General features: G+C 38.7%; 1 protein-coding gene across 6 annotated transcripts in view; it reads right to left on the bottom strand.

Moving 5' to 3' along the window:
- Window positions 1-24,316, bottom strand: part of HECW1 (HECT, C2 and WW domain containing E3 ubiquitin protein ligase 1) — a 460,030-nt gene that overhangs the window by 127,268 nt on the left and 308,446 nt on the right. For all 6 annotated transcript variants that reach the window (XM_032874976.1, XM_032874979.1, XM_032874977.1 and 3 more), the window contains one exon: window positions 23,063-23,232. In XM_032874976.1, the coding sequence (XP_032730867.1) occupies window positions 23,063-23,232 (170 nt within the window). The remainder of the gene's footprint in view (window positions 1-23,062; window positions 23,233-24,316) is intronic.

The following is a 24,316-nucleotide window of genomic DNA, read 5'->3' as shown; positions in this document are numbered from 1 at the left end:
ATAAAATCCCAGAGGAGAACGCAGACAGTAGTAACTTCTTTGATCTCCGCCACAGCAACTTCTTGCAGACACATCTCCAAAGACAAGAGAAACAAAAGCAAAAGTGAACTAATGGGACTTCATCAAGACAAAAAGCTTCTGCATAGCAAGGAAACAATCAACAAAACTAAAAGGCAACCTATGGAATGGGAGAAGATATTTCCAAATGACATATCAGATAAAGGGCTAGTATCCAGGATCTAGAAAGAACTTATCAAAGTCACCATTCAAAAAACAAAGAATCCAGTCAAGAAATGGGCAGAAGACATAAACAGACATTTCTCCAAAGAAGACATACAAATGGCCAACAGACACATGAAAAAATGCTCCACATCTCTTGGCATCAGGAAAATACAAATCAAAACCACAATGAGATACCACCTCACACCAGTCAGAATGGCTAAAATTAATAAGACAGCAAACAACAAATGCTGGAGAGGATGTGGAGAAAGGGGAACCCTCTTACACTGTTGGTTGGAATGCAAGTTGGTGCAGCCACTTTGGAAAACAGCACGGAGTTTCATCAAGATGTTAAAAATAGAACTACCCTACAGCACAGCAATTGCAGTACTAGGTATTTACCCCAAAGAATGTGCAAATGTGATATGAAGGGGCACCTGCACCCCAACATTCACAGCAGCAATGTCCACAATAGTCAAACTACGGAAAGAGCCTAGATGTCCATCAACAGATGAATGGATAAAGTAGATGTGATTTATATATACAATGGAACATTACTCAGCCCTCAGAAAGGATGATTACTTACAATTTACATCAGTGTGGATGGAACTGGAGGGTACTATACTGAGCAAAATAAGTCAATCAGAGAAGACAATTATCATATGGTTTCACTCATACGTGGAATATAAGAAACATCGCAGAGGATCATAGGGGAAGGGAGGGAAAACTGTATGGGAAGAAATCAAAGAGGGAGAAAAACCATGAGAGACTTAACTATATGAAACAAACTGAGGTTGCTGGAGGGGAGGTGGGTGGGTGATGGAGTAACTGGGTGATGGGCATTAAGATGGGCATGTGATGTGATGAGCACTGGGTGTTACGAGAAACTGATGAATTATTGAACACAACATCTAAAACTAATGAGCTAATTGAATTTTAAAAAATAACTTGGAGGGGCGCCTGGGTGGCTCAGTGGGTTAAGCCGCTGCCTTCGGCTCAGGTCCTGATCTCAGGTTTCCTGGGATCGAGTCCCTGCATCGGGCTCTCTGCTCAGCAGGGAGCCTGCTTCCCTCTCTCTCTCTCTGCCTGCTTCTCTGCCTACTTGTGATCTATCTCTGTCAAATAAATAAATAAAATCTCTAAAAAAAAAATAACTTGGAGAGTTTACCAGCCACAAATTTTTAGGGCCCTTTAGGTGAATAAAATCAAGGCATCAGATTAATATAAAGAGAAATAGTAGACATAAAAATCATACATATATATACACACACAGCATACGGCCTCCACATTTGTATCTTGTATATATTTTTATGAACAATTTTATAAAAATAAATAGAAAACATATGTAAATAGATATTTTCTAGAAAAAATTTAAAATTGATTCAGGAAGAAATAGGAAACCTGAATAAATTAATAACATTAAACAGTTGACTTGGTAATCAATCATTCTGTCACCAGGTCACTTTAGAAGTAAATTTTACCAAAACTCGTGGAGTAAATAATCTCTTCTTATAGAAACTGTTCAAAGAAAGTAAAAATAAAAAAGGAGACAGCTACCCAAATGATTTGCTGAGGACAAGACACCTTTTCTACAAACTGCAATAATGTAAGAAAAGAAAATTAAAAATATCTTACTTGTTAACATAGATAATTGCACAAATTCTAAATAAAATTAGTTGCAAATCAAAATCAGCATTTGTATGAAAAGTACCAAAGTATGTCTTCTAGGCTAAGCACCACCTGTGTGACCATTCCTCTGAGATCAGAAAGCCTTTTCTCCTTGGTCATTCCTAACATTCTTCTAGAGGGTGCACAAGACTTTGAACATTCATTTTGTGTACTACATTCATCTCTGTACTAAAAATTTATTTCCTTTTAAAAAAAAAGATTATTTATTTATTTATTTATTTGACAGGCAGAGATCACAAGTAGGCAGAAAGGCAGGCAAGGAAGAGAGGTGGGGAAGCAGGATCCCTGCTAAGCAGAGAGCCTGATGTGGGGCTCGATCCCAGCACCCTGAGATCATGACCTGAGCCGAAGGCAGACTTAACCCACTGAGTCACCCAGGCACCCCCAAAATTTATTTTCTGATTTCCTTCTTCTCGCTTATATTAAATATATTTAATCTTGCTATATTGTATGCATTTTGTATGTTTCCGGGCACAAGAAGAGAGGTGAATATCTAAAATACTATATTAAAATGTGAACTTTTTAAACAGTATGTATGCTGTGTGGCCTAGATTTGGCACTTGTGGGCTCATAGGAAAAGTCAGGTCACTGAGGGTTCCATATCTAAAGAGCTGGTCCAACAAATGGAGCCAGACTCCCTCCTCTTCCCTGCACCGTCAGGTGGATTTGCTTTCTGCTTTTTCATGTTGTGTGGGCTGCCTGGTACCCCCTTTCCATCACTCTGGAAGTCACCAGACTAGTGCTGTATTACTTCTGTCTGAACGTCTCTTTTACAAATGTTCTAAGTTACACCCATACCCAGTAACGCCTCCCTTAAATACAACGGTCTTAGCCAAAGACGGACGCAGTTAGCAGCCTAGTTTACCAGATTTTTTAAGATAAATATATTCTCTTTAAAACAAACAAAACCCCAGGAACTGTGAGATTAGCTAATTAATCATGGTAGCACCATAATAATAATGTTATAATACAGGAAATCAATAGCCTAATAGTAATACCATTGTAAAAAATTTGCAAATTAAAGTCATTGATAATATGACACGAACTCTATTGATTTTCCCTGATATTTTTAACATTAAAAATACTGTCATCTATATTTACTTTTGTTCATATATCTTTATTGTTTTCCAGGTTAATTACCTACAGCACTGGAAAAGCTGACAAAGCTAAACAGATTAAAGACTTGACTTGGAATTTGTCCCTGGGGCACGGTCATTACTTCCTGCAAGACAAGCATAAGGAAGGCAAAGATGGGGACCTGCTGTAGGCCCCCAGAAGGACAGGATCACTGTCAGGGTTGGGCCTTACCGAAGCAGAATTTCTGCTGAATGAATAAGGAAAGAGAATGCACAGGATTTGGTTTCTATGACTTAGTCCACACTGGCTTTTTTTTTTTCTTTCATTTTTTAAGATAAATGTGACCAGCTTATATGGCTGCGCTAAGCACAACTGCATGCCTCCTCTGAAATTTCCCACGGCCTCTTCCCACTGTCTGCTCCCCCATTCCTTATCCTTGTCTTCCTTGGTTCCTCCTCTTTGGCTCATCGGCATTTGATTTAACTCTCAAGTCTCTATTCTTGGAAATCCACTTAGATCTGTTTCTTACTAACTCTAGCCTCACCTTTGATTTTGGTATCAGCCCTATAGGATGTCATTAGCTTAACAGCCAGCTGACGTCAAACCGTGTGCCTCTGAGTTCAGTGCAGGAGCCTCAGGCATCACCTGGGAAACAGAGGCAGTAGCTCTGGAGCCGAGTCCCTTGTGTTTTTACGCTGGTGTTCCATTCACGAGTTCCTTTCAGAAAAGTGTTCAGCTCCTGCGTCCGTCAATTAAAATAACTTACTTGGTGCTGAGATTATCACTGTTTGTATCAGGGAACTTCGAAAAATCTTTATTTTTTATTTTTTATTTACTAGAGAGAGAGAATCACAAGTAGGCAGAGAGGGAGGCAGAGACAGATGAGGAAGCAGACTCCCCACTGAGCAGAGAGCCCGATATGGGGCTCGATCCTAGGACCCTGAGATCATGATCTGAGCTGAAAGCAGAGGCTTAACCCACTGAGCCACCCAGGTGCCCTGATCTTTTTTTTTTTTTTCTTTAAGATTTTATTTACTTATTTGTCATAGAGAGAGAGAGAGAAAGAGAGATCACAAGTACTCAGAGCAGCAGGCAGAGATAGATGAGAAAGCAGAATCTCCGCTCAGCAAAGATCCCAATTCAGGACTCGATCCCAGGACCCCAGGATCATGACCTGAGCCAAAAGCAGCCACTCAACCAACTGAGCCACCCAGGCATCCCATTCAAAAAATCTTTTTAAAAACTACTGTCCTGGGACGCCTGGGTGGCTCAGTTGGTTGAGTGGCTGCGTTTGGCTCAGGTCATGATCCCAGGGTCCAGGGATCGAGTCCCCCATCGGGCTCTCTGCTCAGCAGGGAGCCTGCTTCTCCATCTGCCTGTTCTGCCTGCTGTTCCCCCTGCTTGAGCTCTCGCTCTCTCTCTGGCAAATAAATAAACATCTTTAAAAAACAAAACAAAAAACTATTGTCCTGGGACAGGGCTGTTGTCTAGGGCTTCTCTCTTACCACCAGTGCCAGCTTTGCATTTTGAAGAATGCTTTTCTTCCATAAATGTGATTTTTGTATTTGTGAAAACTGTTCATCTAGTCCAGGTTAAAAGTACAATTTAATTTCTGATTAAATTACCTTTCAATTTCTAATCAACCAGCACTGAGGTTAACCATCTTTTGTAAACCAATCAGAGCTTGATTAAAGCCTGTTAGGGGTGGCTGATTACAGGAATCATCTAGCATTGCCCTTACAGATCAGGGGCCTTAGCCAGGGTCCTTTATCTCATCTCTAGAACATGAGGCTTGTAGCCTAACGTGGTCCACTTGCTCTGCTTGGTCAGTGAGGTTTTTGGCAATCTCTCTGACAATAAGTCTCATTCTTACCCTCTCGTGATGTTGCTGGGGTGATTAAATGTGAAAACTCTGGTAACAGCCTATTAGCACTTGGCATCTACAAGAATGTTCTAAATGTCGAGCCCAAGCCCGACTCTTGTGAGTTTATGCCCACATCTGACACATCTGGTGGTCTGTGGTTTGCTTAACTGTAAGCTAATCTTTTGGGTTTTTTTGTGTCTAATACTGGACTTACAGCCAGCCCCAGCACTAGATGCTGCTCTGAGCTACCTGCTAGAGCCCTATTTTAAGTGCCTGGTATCTGGGAGATATGGAAGGGACCCAGTAGACAAAAGTGAGGCATAATGGCTAATTATACCTACATCTACACTCCTCCATGTTCACTGCCACCTTTCTGGTCCAAGCTTCATCGTCTCCCACCTAGCTTCGGCAACTGCCTCCTAACTGATGTCCTTTCTCCCCCTCCTCCCTCTCACTCCGCCCCCACTATCAGCAGAGTGTGAGTCTTACTTGTTCCATACCTCACCAGTAGTCATTGTCCATTTCCTTCATTTTAGCCATGCTGGTGGGTGTGCAGTGGAAATCACACTGCACTTTTAATTTTTAGTCCTGGATGACTAATGAAGCTGAGAAGCTTTTTATATATTTATTGGCATTTGGACAACCTCCTCTGGGAGGTGCCTTGTTCAAGTCTTTGCTCCATTTTTCTGTGAGTGTCTGTCCTCTCCTTCTTGATTTGTAGAGGTAGTGTGTGCTATCTAGATACAGTTCAATATATTTTCCCACTCTGTGGCTTGTTCTTAATGTAGAATTTTGAGGAACAGACATCTGTAATTTCAATGTCATCCAATTAACCAAGTTTTGCTTTGTGGTTAATGCTTTCATATTCTACTTAACAGCCTGCTCCTTTTTTTTGGCTTCCATAGGGTCATGAAGGAATTCTCATGTTATGAATTAGAAACCTTATTGTTAAACTTCTGTAGCTAGATTTACAATCTATTGGGAACTGATTTTTGTCTATGCTATGAGACTACATTCAAGACTCATGTGCTTTGTATATGCATAGCACACTGACCCAACATCAAATTCTGAACATGCTATCCTTCCCTTACTATATATATACCACTGTTGTCATAAAACAGTGATACTACGTGTGTATCTAATTTGTCATTCTAATCTTTTCAAAGAGCCATTCATCTATTCTATGCCAACGCATATCATTGTAATTCCTGTAGCTTTATATTTATCATGGCATCTGTAAGCGTAAGTCCTTTTTTTTTTTTCAAGGTTTTCCTGCCTATTCTTGGCCTTTTAAAAAGTTTTTGTATAGATTTAGAATTAGCTTGTCAAGTGACATTAAAAATACCTCTTAGAATTTTGATTGGGATTTCACTGAATCCACAGATCAATTTGAGAATGAACTGCCCCTATTCAATATTGAATTTTCAAATCCTTAAGTATATAATATCTCTCCTTTTATTTAGGGTGTTTTTAATTTCTCTCAGAAATGTTGCAGTACTTAGTATAGAGGTCTTTTATATTTTTGCTAGATTTACTCCTAGGTATTTGATGTTTTGTGATGCTATTGTAAATGGAATCTTTTAAAGTTTTCATTTTCTATTTGCATGTAGAAATAGTTTGTGTTTATATATTAACCTTTTATTTATTTAGTGACATTAAATTCACTTATTAATTCTAATGGTTTATTATTTTACACTGTTCACTTATATGACAATGTTATTTGAGAATAAGTAAGTCTTCCTTTCCAACTGTGGTATATTTTCTTTATTTTTGCCTTATTCCATTGGATGGATCTTCAGTAAAACAGTAAACAGAAGTGGCTAAAGCATGTATCCTTATCTTGTTCTCAAGGTAAAGTATTTCAATATAATGTTTACTCTAGATTTTATTCTTATTATTCTTAATATTTTAAGTCCTCTTTCAGAGTGAAGAAGTTCTCTTCTATTCTCAGTTTTCTGAAAGTTGTTAAAAATCAGGAATAGATATTAAATTTTATCAACTACACTTTCTGGATCTACTAAGATAAACATGTTTTTTCTCCTTCATTAAATTTAAATAAATTTTAATAGCACACTTAAAATGAACACCACAGAAGACAGCTAGCCATTGTTGCTTCTTTATAAAAAATTCAAATTCTGGCAATGTCCAGAAAAATGTAAAAGGATTGCTTATATGTTAAAAAAAAATGTAAAAGGATTGTGATACAGTTGAACTGTGAGAACTTGTTCACTGAAATAAGAGACTGGGGGTCTTTGACTTGAATGCGGCTATAGTCTACTCCAATAGTGGTAAAGAGTAGCTAAAACTTTAGTAAAAACCCCATCATCATTTTGGCTGGCAGAACCAGGCAAAGGAGCCTGCAGTAACCAGCATCACCAAAAAGTGAAAGAAAAGTGCCAGAAAGAAGAAAGGCAAAGAAAGAAAGTGCCAAATTCTTTTTTTTTTAAACTCAGCCCAAGTTTCTGGCTGATCACAGAATCATATAGGTACAGGGAAAATGAAATCAGCTTGCAGTTAGGTCTTAAGGTCTGAACTGCTGGCCACCACGTTCACGGCAGCGTGAGACCAACCAAGTTAACTGCCTGCTACCACAAAACAACAAAATAATGAATAACAACAAAAAAGGGGTACATATGTTAGAATTATCAGGAAAAGACTCTGAAGCAACTATTTTAACTACACTCAGTGAGGTAAAGGAAAATCTACTTGTCATGAATAAATAGATAAGAAACATCATCAGCAAAACATAAATAACAAAAACAAGACCAAACTGCAATTTCAGAGTTAAAAATTCTAATAAATGAAAGAAATTCACTGAATAGAGGTAATAGTAGAGTGGAGGTGATAAAGAGTCAGTGGAATTGAAGACAGATCAACAGAAATGATCCAATTACAAGAAGAGAGAGAATTGCCTTAGAGACCTGTGGGACAATATCTAAAGGTCTAGCATATAATATTGGGAGTCCAAGAAAAAAAGGAGAGAGAGCATTCAACAGAAAAATATTGGAAGAAATGATGGCCAAACTTCACCAATTTGGTGAAAACATAAGTTTATAGATCCCAGAAGCTCAATGAACCAACAGGATAAATTAGAAGAAAACTGTTATAGGTTGAATTATGTTGTTCTCCAAAAGTGTGTTGAAGCTCTAAACATGTGAATGTAATCATATTTGGAAATAGAATCTTTGTGATGTAATCAAGTTAGGATGAGATCAGTAGACTGGGCCCCAGTCCAATGTGTCTGTTGTATTTATAAGAAGAGAGGAATATGGACACAGAGGCATATGGTGAGAATACCATGTGAAGAAGGAGGCAGAGATTGGAACAACACATTTACATGCCAAGGAATGACCAAGATGCCAGCATCACCAGAAGCTAGGGCAGAGGCATGGAACAGATTCTCTTTGAGGGCAATCACAAGGAATCAGCCCTGCTTACTCCTTGATTTTAGACTACTAGTTTCCAGAACTATGAAATAATACATTCTGTATGAGGCAGGACAATGTATGTAGCAGGCCTAGAAAACTTATACAAAAACCATACCTAGGAATGTCATAATCAAACTTGAAAACCAAAGATAAAGGGACAAACTTGAACCAACCAAAGAAAAATGACACATTCCACACAGGAGAGCAATGATTCAAATCATTACAGTTTCTTAGTGGAGACTATGGGGACCATAACACAGTGGAACGACCTTTTTAAAGTGTTGCGGGGGGGATACCAGTCACTCAGAATTTTATATTCAGTGAAAGTATCTTCCAAGATGAAGATGAAATTAAAACACTCAGATAAACAAAAAACTAGGAGAACTGCCACCAGGCTCACTCTACAAGAAATGCCAAGGGAAAGATTTCATGCTGAAGGGAAATGATACCTGAAGGAAAACTCAGATCTTTAGACATGAGTGAAAACATTAGAAATAGGAAACAAATGGGGAAAATATAGGGGACTGTACTGTTTCTTAACTTCTTTAAAATACTTATGTTTGGTCTTTTTTTTTTTTTAATTACAGATGGGGAGAGGAGGGAAGGGCAGAGGGAGAGAGAAAATCTTAAGCAGGTTCCACACCCAGTGTATAGCTTGATGGGGGGCTTGATCTCACAACCTTGAGATCATGACCTGAGCCAAAATCAAGTCAGTTGTTTAACCAAATGAGCCACTCAGGCACCACTAAAATACATATACATCTGTTTAAAGCAAAAATTATAACATAGTTATGTGGGGTTTATAATGTATAAAAAATGTACTATATATGGCAACCATAACATAAAGGATCATGGGCACAGGTAAATGCAGGTAAATATTGCTGAAATGTTACCACATTTTTGTGAAGTGGTATACTATTAAGTCAATGTGGATAATGAATATATAAGAAGGTGTATTGTAGTCCCTAAAGCAACTACAAAGAAAGTTATCAAAAAATGTGTAGCTAAAAATCCAACAGATGAATTAAAACAGAATTCTAGAAAGTATTCAAATAATCCAAAACAAGAAAAAACTGAAAAAAAAGACAGACAGAAAATAATAAAAGAACAGACCTAAACACAACCATATGAATAATGACATTAAATGACAATTAACTAAAGACTCTTATTTAAAGGTAGAGATTATTACAGTAAGTGAAAAACTGTCTACGGGATATGCACCTTTTATATATGAACACAAATATCTAGAAAGTAAATGGATGAGAATAGGCATATCATTCAAATATCAAACATAAGAAGGCTGGAGTTATTATATTAATGTGAGATAAAACAGCCTTCAAGAGAAAGGGGATTGCCAAAGACAGGGTATTTCAAAGAGGGATATTTCATAATGTTAAAAGGGCCAATTCATCAGGACAACATTACTATGCATGTACCTAACAAAAGAGATCCTCAAAATACAGAAAGCAAAAGTTGGCGGAATTGGAGAAACAGATAATTCCATGATCATAGCAGGGGATTTAAACATCTCCCAATTTTCTCAGCAACTGATAAAAAGCTAGATAATAAGAATTTAATTTTTACAGACGACTACATAAAACATAGAATACACATTCTTTTCAACTGTACATAATAAATCCACCAAAATATACCATGTACCGGACTGTAAGACATGACTGAATGTATTTAAATGGAATTGAAATCATACTAGGTATTTTTTCTTTCCACAATGAAGTTGAATTAGAAATCAGTAACAAGCAGATATTTAAGAAAACCTTAAAATTCAGACTTTACACCATCCATTTCAAAATAATCCATGGGTCAAAGAAGGGATATTAAAAAATATGTTGGGGCGCCTGGGTGGCTAAGTGGGTTAAGCCTCTGCCTTCGGCTCAGGTCATGGTCTCAGGGTCCTGGGATCGAGTCCCGCATCGGCCTCTCTGCTTGGCAGGGAGCCTGCTTTCTCCTCTCTCTCTCTGCCTGCCTGTCTACCTACTTGTGATCTCTCTCTGTCAAATAAATAAATAAAATCTTTAAAAAAAAATATGTTGAACTGAATGATGAAAATTAAAAAGTATCAATTTTATGAAATGTGGCTAAACCACCAGTTAAAAGAAAATTAATGGTTTTAGATGAACACATTATAGAAAAAAATAAGTCTAAAATAAAAACCTAAAATGTCACCTTAAGAGGCTAAAAACAGAAGAGCAAAATAACCCTAAAGTAAGTAGAAGGCAACAAAGGAGAAAAATAAAATTAAGAGTAGAAACAGAAAGAAATAGAAAATAAAGAAAAATACAGAAAATTATCATCAAGAGCTGGTTCTTTGAAAAAAATTAACAAGTTTTATAAATCCATATATTGGTTAACAAAAAAAAGAGAAAATATAGTTCACCATTAATAAATGAGAAAAATATTATTCTTAATGAATTTATAAACATTAAAGGACAATAAAATACTATTTGGAACAACCCTATAAAAACTGCATGAAGAAAAATGTCAATATGCCTTCAGAGACACAAATTACAAAAGCTTACCCATGTAGAAATAGTTAACTTGAATAGCCCTATTTCTATTTAAAAATTGAACTCACGTTTTAATACGTTCTCACGTACTTAAAACTGCAGTCTAAAATGTCTTCATCTATATATTCTATTAAACATTTAAGGAGGAAAATAACAATTATACACCATCCTTCCGGAATATATAAAAGAAGGAAAATTTCAAAACTAATTTCATAAGACCAATTATACCAAAACCAGACTAACAAAATTACAGATCAACATTCTTCATGAATGTACATGTAAAAATCCTTAATAAACTATTAGTAAAAGAACCTCAACATGGGGCGCCTGGGTGGCTCAGTGGGTTAAGCCGCTGCCTTCGGCTCAGGTCATGATCTCAGGGTCCCGGGATCGAGTCCCGCGTCGGGCTCTCTGCTCAGCAGGGAGCCTGCTTCCTCCTCTCTCTCTCTCTCTCTCTCTCTCTCTCTCTGCCTGCCTCTCCATCTACTTGTGATCTCTCTCTGTCAAGTGAATAAATAAAATCTTAAAAAAAAAAAAAAAGAACCTCAACAATATATAAAAATAACGACACATTTGACGAAATAGAATTTATCTTAGGGATGCAGGGTTGATCTAATATTAGAAAGAATGAAAGAACAGAATGAATAGAATATTCATAGAATGTTCTATGAATACCCATAGAATATTCAATAGAATGAACAGAATACCCAAATTTTGGGTATGAATGAATGAATGAATGAATGAATAGAAGGAATGAATACCCAATTTTTGCATCAACACGGACGGAACTGGAGCAGATCACGCTAAGTGAAACAAGTCAAGCAGAGAAGGTCAATTATCATATGGTTTCACTTATTGTGGAATATAAAGAATAGCATGGAGGACATTTGGAGAAGGAAGGGGAAAATGAAGGGGGGGGGCAATCAGAGGGGGAGACAAACCATGGTAAGGGAGACTATGGACTACTGGGAAATAAACTGAGGGTTTTAGAGGGGAGGGGGGGCGGGAGATGGGTTAGCCCAGTGATGGCTATTAAGGAGGGCACGTATTTATGGAGCACTGGGTGTTATATGCAAACAATGAATAATGGAACACTACATCAAAAACTAACGATGACTAATGGTGACTAACCTAACATAAGAATAAAAAAAGAAAATCAACCATGGTAATTTACCAAATTAATAGAATAAAGGTAAAAATTGTGGAATCATTTCAATAGCTGTAGAAAAAGTGTTTAACAAAATTCAACATCACCTATGATTAAAAAAAGAACTCTCGGCAAACTAGGAATAGAAGGAAACATTCTTAAGCTGATGAAGAGCATCTACAAAAATCTAGTAGCACTATGCTTTGTGGTGAGATATTGAATGCTTTCTCCCTAATATCAGTAATAAAGCAAAGATGCCTTCCATCACCCCTTCAGTTCATTACTGTACTAGAGGCTCTGGACATTGCAATAAGGCAGATCACCAAAAACAAACAAGTCAAAAGGCGTAAGTTTAGGAAGGATTGAGTAAAATTATTTTTATTTGCTGTGCATGCTTGTTTACTTAAATATCTTCACAGGAAACAACTAGTGAATTAGCAAATGAAATTAGTATGGCTGCAGGATTCAAGATTAATAGAGAAAAATTTATATAAATAGGAAGCAAATAACTGGAAATGAAATGAAAAAAGATTCCACTTACAATAGACCCCCGCCCCCAAAATAGCAAGATTTCTATACTGAAAACCACATATATTGTCAAGAGGAATTAAAGACCTAAATAAGTGGAGATATATCATTTCATAGAATGGAATAGTTAATATTCAACAAATTTCCAAGTAAGATTCCAGAACTACTTTTTTTGCAGGTTCAAAGGTCTTTCTAAAATTTATCAGAAAATACAAAAACTCTGGAGGAGCCAAAGCTATCTTTAAAAGACTTTATTTTTTAGAGCTCTTTTAGATTTACAGCAAAACTGGAGGGAGGAACAAAGATTTCTCCTACACCCCTTGTCCCACACATGCATAGTCTCCTCCATCATCCACATCACTCACCGGAATGGCACTTTTTTTTTTTTTTTTTAAACCAAGGATGAACCTTCATTGACACATCATAATCACCCAAGTCAACAGTTTACCCAAGGGCTAATTCTTCCTGTTGTATATGCTACTGGTTTGGACAAAAGTAAAAGGAGATTCATCCACATCATAATATATTATATTTATATAATATAATATAATATAATATAATATATTTATTATATTTATAATATTTTCATGGCCCTGGAAGTCTTCTGCTCTCTGCCTATTCATTCTTCTCCCCTACACATTCCTGGCAACCCCTGACATTTTACTGTCTGTCTCTATAGTTTTGCCTTTTCCAGAATGTCATATAGTTGGAATCATGCAGTATGCAGTCTTTTCAGATCTGCTTTTCTCACTTAGTAATATGAATTTAAGTTTCCACTATGTCTTTCATGACTTGGTAGCTTGATTCTTTTTAGTGCTAATAACACTGCATTGTCCGGACCCATTACAGTTTATATATCCAATCACCTCCTGAAAGACATCTTGGTTGCACCAATTTTTGGCAATTATTCTTGTGCAGGCTTTTGTGTGGGCATAAGTGTTCAAATCCTTTGGATACTGAGGACCTTGATTTCTGGGTCATTTAAGAGAGTATAGTTAGTTAAGAATCTGCCAAACTCTTTTCCAAAGTGAATGTACCATGTTGCAAGCACACCAGCCATGTATGAGATTTACTGTTGATCCTTATCCTCTCCAGCGTTTATGTTGCCAGTGTTCTGGATTTAAGCCATGCTAATAGGTGTGCAGTAGTGTCTCCTTGCTATTTTAATTTGTATTTCCCTGACGACATAAGGTGTGCAGCATCTTTTCACGTGCTTATTTGCCATCCATGTATCTTTGGTGAGGTGCCTGTCAAGATCTTTGGCCCATTTTTAAATCGACTGTTTGTTTTCTTCTCATTGAGTGTTAAGAATTCCTTCTGTATTTTGGATAACAGCTATTTATCAGCTATGCCTTTACAAGTATTTTCTCCCAGTTTGTGGCTTATCTTCTAATTCTCTTGATACAGTTTTTAACAGAGCAGTTTTAATTTGAATGAAGTCCGGGTTGTCAATTCATGGGTCATTCATGGGTCATGCTTCTGGTATTACATCTCAAAAGGCATCACCAAATCCAAGGTCATTTGGGTTTTCTCCTATGTTAATATCTGAGATTTTATAATTTTGCATTTTCCATTTAGGTCTATGATCCATTTTGAATTAATTTTTTGAAGAGTATAAGGTCTCTAGATTTTTTTCTTTGCATGTGGATTTCCAGCACCATTTGTTGAAAAGACTATCTTTGCTCCATTATATTGTCTCTATTTCTTTGTCAAAGATCAGTTGACTATGTGGGGGTCTAATTCCGGGCTCTCTACTCTACTCCATTCCACTGATCTAATTATCTTCTTTTTTTCCCTCAATACCACATATTCTTGACACTGCAGCTTTATAGTAGGCCTTGAAGTTGGGTAGCATTGGTCCTCCATTTTTGTTCTTCTCCTCCGATATTGGTTAGATGTTCTAGGTCTTTTGCCTCTCCATGTAAAGATTAGAATCAGTTTGTTAATACCCGAAAAATAACTTGTTGGGATTTCAAGACTACATTGTGTTTATAGATGAAATTAGAAAGAACTTAACGTCTTGACAATGTTATCTTCCTATCCCTGAACATATATCCATTTTTTAGTTTTTTGATTTATTCAAAATAGTTTTCATTCAATAAAAATTTTGTTAGATATATAGGTAAGTGTTTCATTCTGGGATGGTAATATAAATGTGTTGTTTTTAATTTCAAATTCCAGTTGTTCATTCTTGGTATACAAGATAGCAAGGGACTTCTTATATATTAACCCTGTATCCTGCAACCTTGTTATAATCAAATCATTTGCTTAATTTTTTTTTGAAGATTTATTTATTGGGGGGGGATGGGCAGAGGGAGAGAGAAAGCTCAAGCAGACTCCCTGCTGAGCACAGAACCCAATGCAAAGCTCAATCTCATGACACTGAGAACATAATCTGAGCCAAAACTACGAGTAAGATGCTCAACCGAGTCACCCAGGCACCTTCTCCACAAAATGTCTGCTTTAAATTAATGTAATTTTTTGTTGTATATAATTAATTGTATTTTTGTTTGTAGATTGTCCCTTAATAAACATAATGATAAAAATAATAATGTAAAGAGTATTTCCCATTTCATGGAACACTACATCAAAAACTATTGATGTACTGTGTGATGACTGACATAACATAATAAACAAAATTAAAAACAAACAAAAAATGATAATAATTCTGGGAAAATATAGGGAAAACTAAGGAAATCTAAATAAAGTCTGTAATTTTGGCTATTAAAATTATTCCCCATTGCCTCTAAATTTTCAAATTTATTCGCAAAATATTTCCATAATACTCATTTTTTAATACAAGTACAACCACTACATTGTAATTTTTGTTAACTTTCTCTGTCAGGTATTTGTTTTCTAGTTCAGTGATTTCTGCATTCATCTTCTTCATGGTACTGGTATAGTAGATTAATCACATGGAAACTCACATCACTGGGATCAGCTTATTTTCTAATTTAGCTGCGTCCCATAAGTTTAAATATGTCATATATTCATTATTATTCAGTTCAAAATATTTTCTAGTTTTTATTATGATCTCTTCCTTGACCCCTAGATTTTTTAGGAGCTTTCTGCTTAATTTCCAAAGTGGATGGGCATTTTCTAGTTTTACTTTTATTATTTATGTCTAGCTTCTTAAGTTTAAAAACATAAAATAGTATTTAAAATCTACCTCTGGTAAGTCCAAGAATAGGCACCTGTGTATTAAAGAGGGCACGTGTTGTGATGAGCACTGGGGGTTATACCAACTGATGAATTGTTGAACACTACAAGAAAACTTATGATGTTACGATGTACTATATGCTGGCTATCTGAACATAACAATAAAAAAAAGTCACTCATGGTCCATTCCTTTTGTTACTGAGGTCAGATAATATATATATTTTAAATTTTTATTTAATTTAAATTGCTTTTCAGTGTTCCAGAATTCATTGTTTATGCACCACACACAGTGTTCCATGCAATACGTGCCCTCCTAATACCCACCACCAGGCTCACCCAACCTCCCACTCCCCGCCCCTCCCAAACCCTCAGATTGTTTTTCAGAGTCCATAGTCTCTCATGGTTCGTCTCCCCCTCCAATTTCCCCCAACTCCCTTCTCACCATCTCCCCATGTCCTCCGTGTTATTTCTTATGCTCCACAAGTGAAACCACGTGATAATTGACTCTCTCTGCTTGACTTATTTCACTCAGCATATCTTTCAGTCCCATCCATGTTGATACAAAAGTTGGGTATTCACCCTTTCTGATGGAGGCATAAAACTCCATAGTATATATGGACCATATCTTCTTTATCCATTCGTCTGTTGAAGGGCATCTTGGGTCTTTCCACAGTCTGGTGACCATGGCCATTGCTGCTATGAACTTTGGGGTAAAGATACGTCTGTATCTTTATATTTTAACTAATCAGGGACTGACTGGGCTGCTTGAGCTATCTTAAAATTTTCCACCATTGGTTGGCCCTGATTCTTTCACTGTCACCAGCCAGGAGTCTAACTGAGACTCTAGGGTTTTGCTAGGATATCTCCCCTTGGAGGATCCAGAGCTTTAAGTTTTGTCTCTTCAGCTGTCAAACTACAGAAAACTCCTCTTTGATCTTCAGCAGCTTTTGGCCTACTTTCTTATCCCTGTTACAAAAAACAGTTGCAGAAAGTTGGCTCACTTGAAATTCCTTTCTCTCCAGGATCTTTTTTTTTTTTTTTTTTAAGATTTTATTTATTTAGGGGTCCCTGGGTGGCTCAGTGGCTTAAAGCCTCTGCCTTCAGCTCAGGTCATGATCCCAGGGTCCTGGGATCAAGCCCCACATCGGGCTCTCTGCTCAGCGGGGAGCCTATTTCCCTCTCTCTCTGTCTCTGCCTGCCTCTCTGCCCTCTTGTGATCGCTCTCTGTCAAATAAATAAATAAAATCTTAAAAAAAAAAGATTTTATTTATTTTTTTGACAGAGAGAGAAAAGAGCACAAGCAGGGGGAGCAGCAGGCAGAGGGAGAGGGAGAACCAGGCTCCCCGCTGAGCAGGGAGCCCAACGTGGGATCCCAGGACCCCAGGATTATGACCTGAGCTGAAGGCAGACGCTTAACCAACTGAGCCCCCCAGGCGTCCCCCTCTCCAGGATCTTGGCCACACAAGTCCTGTTGTCCTGAACATCCGCTCACGATCACAGATCTTTTTTTTTTTTCTTTTAAATTTTATCTGGCTTTTCTAGGTGTTTCGTGTTAGTGTGCCACATGCTGTTTCCTGACAGCTAGAAGCAGACAGCAACTGCTTCCATTCTACACAGAGCCGCAGGAACATTTGGATAAATTTTGATCAGAACATGATGCCTTCTTACCCCAATAGCATCTTATCACATTTGTGATAAAAAACCAACTACTTTCCCTGACTTATAAGATGCCGGTCCCTGCCTCTCTGCCTCGCCTCATCTCATCCCCCAGTCCCATCCCTCACACATGGTTATCCTCCAGCCACAACGACTTTCCTGCTATTGTGCAAGCCTGCCAGGCTTGGTACACTGAGGCCCTTCCTACTAGCTGCTTCCTCTATCGGCAGCATACATCTAACCAGGTCTGCATGTATTTTGTCTCTCAGTTCATATGACAACAACTCAGAAAGGCCTTCCTGGACCATGGCCATCTAAGTTAGCTCCTCTCCATCACGTTTTGTTTGCTTACATTAGAACAGAAGCTCTAGGAGGCAGTATCTTGTCTTCTAATCTCGTGGCCAGATTGAAGCAGGCTGACACCGTACACGTGATTAATCCAGCCAGCTTTGAGGGCTGAGACAGAGAGAATGGAGTAGAGGCTGACAAACACCATGGCCCCAGGCTCGATTTTAATATTTGCTCAATCCACATGATATTTCTAAGCATTTGCTTTTAGAAATTCCTTGTTTGATTTAGAAGTTTAAATATACTCTCCCGATAGGCACTCTGAATAAAAACCCCAAAACCCTTCAGTTGCTGCCATTTTCTATTTAACTTCTCTGTGTGGATATAATCTCATTAAGTGCTCATTATATCCATTCAGGAAAGTAAACAGACTTGAAAATCAGGAGCGTTTTCCCTGTGTCAAAACAGTTTCTAATTACAGTAGTAATCATAAAAAAGAGATCAATCAACATGTAGTCTTCTTTAAAATATTTTTTAGTTGACATTATACTTAGTATGTATTTCTCTCAATTTTCTCTCTTCATTTTAAAATTCTGATAGTAAAAATAAATAAGTAAATAAAATTCTGAGAGTATTTTTTCTAAGGTTTAATGTGTTTTAATTAGCAAAAACATGTTTTAAGTTTGAACTTGCATAAATCTGAAAAAATAACAAGATTTTAATGCAACATTAAGCACAGAAATAAATTTAGCATTTAAACTATACAGTAAAGGATATTCTTGCTCTTAAGTGCAGGTAAATTCAATTATTTCAAATGAATGTGCTTTATATGTTAGTAGGTATATACAGAGAGTAGGACAGTTTGGTTCTCACTCACCTGTTTGCACAAATATTTAAAGATGTGCGTGAATTCTGTAGAAGCAGGGAATCTTCATTTCGTTCACCAAGGTGCAGTATGAGACCCAGAACCCAACATTAGGTTTTGTTTTAAGAAATAAGAGAACCAAACTATGAGAGACTCTGGACTCTGGAAACAAACTAAGGGTTACAGAAGGGAAGGGGTGGGGGGATAGGGTAACTGGGTGATGAGCATTAAGGGGGGCATGTGTTGTGACGAGCACTGGGTGTTACAGGTGACTAATGAATTGTTGAACACTATGTCAAAGACTAATGATATACTGTATGTTGGCTGACTGAACATAGGAAAAAAAAAAAAAAGAAAGAAAGAAGAGAACCATGCTGGATGTATGCAACTGGTGTAAGCCCAGCCCAACAGCCATCACTTGTCTGTGTGTACCATGAGCTCCAACCACATGGTATTTCTTTCTTTATATTTTTCAACCACATGCCATTTCTGTAGAGTTCCCCAAGTATTTGTGAGATGCGGTGGTAGTTTCGCACATGCTGTTCCTTCTACCTGGAATGCCCCCATGGCACTCCCCAAAAATGTCTCATCACCCATCACGCCCTAAGCACACCATCTGGGAAGTCCTCCCATCAGCATTCTGCTGCATTCTGTCCATACCTTGATTAGATCATTTATTTCATTGTGTTGTCTCCTTCCACCAGCTTGAGAGGTCTTACCTATCAATCCTTTTTATCCTTCCAGAGATTTCTATTTCTACCACAGAATAGATACCCAGTAACATTTCTTATATTAATCATTAGCCATAGGAACTTCACCTGCCTTTCCCCATTAAAAATGTTCTCATAGATCCTTCAAATTTACCCTTCAGAAGTAGCAGTTCATATGATTAGCTGAAAGACCAAGTTCGACTTTTTTTTTTTTTTTGTCTTTGAAGGAAGGGAAGTATTTAATCATGGATCAGTTGTTTAAGAGTTAAAGAACCATTCTTATTATCTACTTTTCTAGAGTGAGTTTTTTTTCCTGTTTTTTTTAATCATTTTTTTAAATTTATTTTCAGCATAACAGTATTCATTGTTTTTGTACCACATCCAGTGCTCCATGCAATCCGTGCCCTCTCTAATACCCACCACCTGGTTCCCCCAACCTCCCACCCCCCCACCTCTTCAAACGCTTCAGATTGTTTTTCAGAGTCCATAGTCTCTCATGGTTCACCTCCCCTTTTTTGATAACAGTCTTCAGCCTCATCATCCAATGCTATAGATTTAAACTTTATTTTTCCTTTGAAGGGGAGGGGTTATACTCATCACTTTGAGTATCCGATAAAATCTACGGATACTCTCTCCAGAATTTATCCACAACCACCTATACCCAAAACTGATCAGTATCAGGCTCTAAGGGCAGATGACCTGCTTCAAATTCTGGTTCTGCCATTTACCAGCTATGAGACCTGGGGAAAATTACTTAACTTCTCTATGTCTTGGTTTTCCCATCTTTAAATGGAGATAAGAATAGTACATTAGGGTTGTTGTGAGGACTGAGCTAATTACATAAAATGTTTCCACTGCTTGGCATAGTAATCCCTATATATAAGCCTTATAGAAGTAGGTTCTCGGAACTGGAGATGCTAAGAAAAACTGGATATTAGCATCTGCCTGAGGAGCTCAAAGGCTCACGGGAAAGACGGATGTGCAAATAAAACAAGGGACAGAGAGGAAGGAGCACTTTCCTCCTGAGGTCCAGGGTGGGAGTCAAGGAGGGCCCAGTAGGGAGGTGGCATTTTAGCTGAGTCTTGATGGGTGAGCAGGACTTGCTAGTTGGATTCGTTGGGAATGTACATTTCAGGCAGACGTGAGCAAAGATTATCTATGCAACCCCGTGAAAGCATGTGGGGCAGTGGGGGACGGCAGCTACTGAGAGTGTAAGGTACTGACGAGTGGAGCTGAAGCACGTTGCACACACTACAAATTGTTCTATTCGACACCCATGTTCAACCACCTTCTCCCTTCCCCTCCTTATTTTAGAGCTGGGGAATCGAAGTACTAGATTTTCCCGAACAGGTGAATGTCTGTGACAGGTAACACGGCTTTTGCTGGGAAGGGCTTCTCTTACAGAATAAAAATGCAAAGCCTTACACGGAGAAGGCTTTTTGCCTTTTTGCTTTCTTCCTCCCTCGAACTTGAGGTTGAGGCTTTAAGACAGGACGATGAGTGTCATCTGCTAACAGTGTGGTGGGAAGACCCAGAGAGCTCGAGTCCCTCGGTGTTCTCAGCAGCTGCACTTCCAGAACCACCTCTCTCTGGACTTCGTGTTTGTAAAAAATACCACAGCTGGCCCTACTTCCTCTGGCTCAGAGCCAAGTGCATCCGTTATGGACACAAGTGGTAAGTAACGCTGGGACAGCCAAGTCCTTGAGTGCTCGGCATTTAGGGGTGGAAAGTGCAGATCTTCAGTCAAGTTATCTAATATTTAACTTGAGAAATCAGTTACGCTCAGTCTGAGCCTCACTGGGGAGACCCGTGGCAAAACTTACTGTAGAACACCAACTTTATTTTTTTTTACTTACTTAAATTAGTTAACATACAGTGTATCATTAGTTTCAGATACAGAGTTTGGTAATTCATCAGTTGCACAGAACACCCAGTGCTCATTATATCTCATGCTCTCTATAAGGCCCATCACCCAATCCAGTTAAGGAAAACAAAACAAAACAAAACAAAAAAAAATCACCGACTTTAACCAGGGGAGGCTGGATAGAATGCAGGAGGTCAAAAGCAGAGGACTAGTGAGAGTGTGCTAGGATCTTTCCAGAGTGAAGTAAATCTTAACTAAAGAAGCAAAAATAATTTCAGAACTTAAAGTGGATTCCAGCTGACATTTTTAGACCAAAAACATTCTGATAGTGGTGGGTTTCTGAAATGTTCTTTGAGACTTATAATACCTTTGTGACTAAATGTTTTAGAACAAGTTGCTCTGAAGTTCTTCGGAAGAGAGAAGCCTTCGCCCCCCACCCCCACCCATGTACTATAAATTCCTGTGGCATCTTGTATTATCCCCAGGAATGCAGTGAGGAGACCAGAAATAATTGGTGACAATAGCCAGGACTGAAGGAACAAATAATTTAAGAGTCATTATTCCATGTTACTGGTACTCTCAGTGCTTTAGAGTCTGTTGATAACCAAAGCAGTAGCAAGTTTTAGTGCAATTCCTTTTCCTTTACATTGCTCTAACTTTAAACATTGCTCCTCTGTAAGGCCTGGGTCAGCGTTTATTAAGCCTAGGAAGTGGGTGGTGTAATTTAAGAGACAATGAATGAGATTTGTCCCCAAATATCTAATTACACTTTCTTATTCAAGGACGCTTGTAAAGTGTACAACAGAGATGACCTATTCTGAAGAATAAAGGAAGGAAACCTGTCCAAAGCAAGTCCTTGGGAAGGAGGAGCACATTCCCATCAGTAACAGCCTGATGAAGGTAACTTCAGGCTCAGATTGAGAATCACTGATTTCTTCAATCCACATGAGTAACAGGACATGCTGAGATTTGAACCAAGATTTGTGTGGCTGCAAATCTTTGCCTTTTTTTTTTTTTTAAAGATTTTATTTATTTATTTGACAGACAGAGATCACAAGTAGGCAGAGAGGCAGGCAGAGAGAGAGGAGGAAGCAGGCTCCCCACTGAGCAGAGAGCCTGATGCGGGGCTCGATCCCAGGACCCTGGGATCATGACATGAGCCGAAGGCAGAGGCTTAACCCACTGAGCCACCCAGGTGCCCCAGTCTTTGCTTTTAACACCAACATTATATGGTAGCCCCTCCCATGCCCTAAGCCTCCCTGCTGCCCAGCCCACACAGTCAGCAGGTCACAACCTCAAGCCAAAGCATGTGAGTTAAGCTGCCCAGCAGGTTATGAAAACTTTCTGTTAGTTCCCTAGGAGAGAACTTAGTCACCGTGAGGCCAAGCCTGACGTGCGTGTGTGTGGCTTTACTGAGGAACGTTCTCACTCCTGGCCAGTAGAGGACACACATACAGGAGTGGAGACAGGCGTTCATGAGACAGAACCAACCACTCGATACTCCAGCAAGTTACCGAACTCCATTCAGACCAGGAAGGTGGGATGCAAAATTAGGGTTCATGTTTATTTAAATCAAAAAATATGTAACTCCCAAGGGTATTGTAGGGCTTCATGATTTACCTGTCCCAGAAAACGGACAGTTTTAGAGTCTCTGGAACTGGTCTAGAGGGACACATTTAAAATCTGCCATTCTCGCCTAAGGACTGCACACATAGGAAGAGTGTAAGAATGCTTCTCTTCTTTCTCCCACACAGAGGTACCGGGAGGCTGTCTTGCTCTCAGATGCAGGTTCTGAATCAGATGAAGAAGCTACAGCAGGCCTACTGAGTGTAGCTGCAAGTTTCCTGCTATTGCCTTGAGGGCCTCCAGCAAGATCCCTGAATTACAACCCACAAAGAACACCGCTCTCTTCTCAGACCAGAGAGCCATGAACTTAGCAGCAGTCTGGGGCTCTAAGAAAGGAGGGCATGGCATGTGGGCTGGTTTATGGTCAGTTGGTTCAGCTGGCCACTCAGACCTCTTTTCAGGGCCCACAACACTCACCTCGGCCTGCCAGATGGGGTTCACGGTGTTGCCTATGATCTTGGATCTCCTCTCCTGTCCATGGTGTGGGAGGGCAGGAAAGATGCTGTGCTTTCCAGGCTGAATGGAAATCTTCAGGTAAGGGTCTGGGTTGAAAAACATCCCTTTCTTCAACCCCATGGCCTGGAAATCTATAAAATTGGAATATTTTAATTCAAATGTGTTTTGGTGAGGTTTAAGATCATATCAGGCTTTACCCAAGGAGAAAAGTCCATCTAAAATGTGGAAAAGTCTTTCCAACCTTTAGACTGTTTTCTACCTCATTACAAAGACAGACTGATATGTCTACAGAACCCATTATATGGAGCAATTACTGGCATGTAGAAAACCATTCCTTGTCAGAAATCAATACAACAGATATTGTAGTTACTATGTGTGTTAAGAGAGGATGGTTGGCCCTTCCTGGACTGGACTTCCAGCATTCCTCAGGACAGCTGGGGTCCTGAAGTCCTGAGGGCCTGAGGTCACCTCAGGAAACCTGGTGGACACTGAGAGAAGAAATCCAACTGAAAATTCTATGGGTCTAAGTGAAAATTCCTCTGCAAAGTGGAGAGGTAAGAAGGCCAAGGGCTTGTAGTCTCACAGTCAATATAGTAGGTCTATCAACCCATGTCTATGTGGCAGAACCAAAATGGGAACCAATTAACAGAGATATTGTCTCCTTCCCCAGCCCCGTGCTGCCCATCCTACATGGCATCCCGCTCAGGCTTCAGGATTTCACTGAGTTTTGGTTAATGAAATTCCCTCTCGGTTTCTGGAAGGCAGTTGAGAAGTTTTCTACGCTTCTGATGTTTCTGCAGGTTTGCACAAATAACTGTTATTTCTCAAGCATGTTAACAGAAACATAAGAATGGTAAATCAGGAGTTGTCGGCTTTATGCCCTAATAACACCAAAGTATTGAGTTTCTTCTTCCTTTTTCTTTAACTTAGATATATGCTAATGTCATCAGCTATTTTTTTTTTAAATAAAAGACTTTATTTTGAGGGGGGAGTTGTAGGTTCACAGCAAAATGAAGAGGAAGTACAGATTTTCCTATATACCTCTTGACTCACACATGCAGAGCCTCCGCCATTATCAACATTCCCCACTAGCGGGGCGCATTTGTTACAACTGATGAACCTATACTGACACATCATTACCCCAAGTCCATAGTTTACATTAGCGTTCACGTTTGGTGGTGTATCTTCCATGGGTTTGGACAAATGTATCCATTA

Source organism: Lontra canadensis, unplaced genomic scaffold, assembly GCF_010015895.1.
Source record: "Lontra canadensis isolate GAN:19392208 unplaced genomic scaffold, GSC_riverotter_1.0 scaffold54, whole genome shotgun sequence".
NCBI lineage: Eukaryota > Metazoa > Chordata > Mammalia > Carnivora > Mustelidae > Lontra > Lontra canadensis.
The sequence above is the reverse complement of the archived record's forward strand: the minus strand, read 5'-3'. Positions and strand labels throughout refer to the sequence as shown.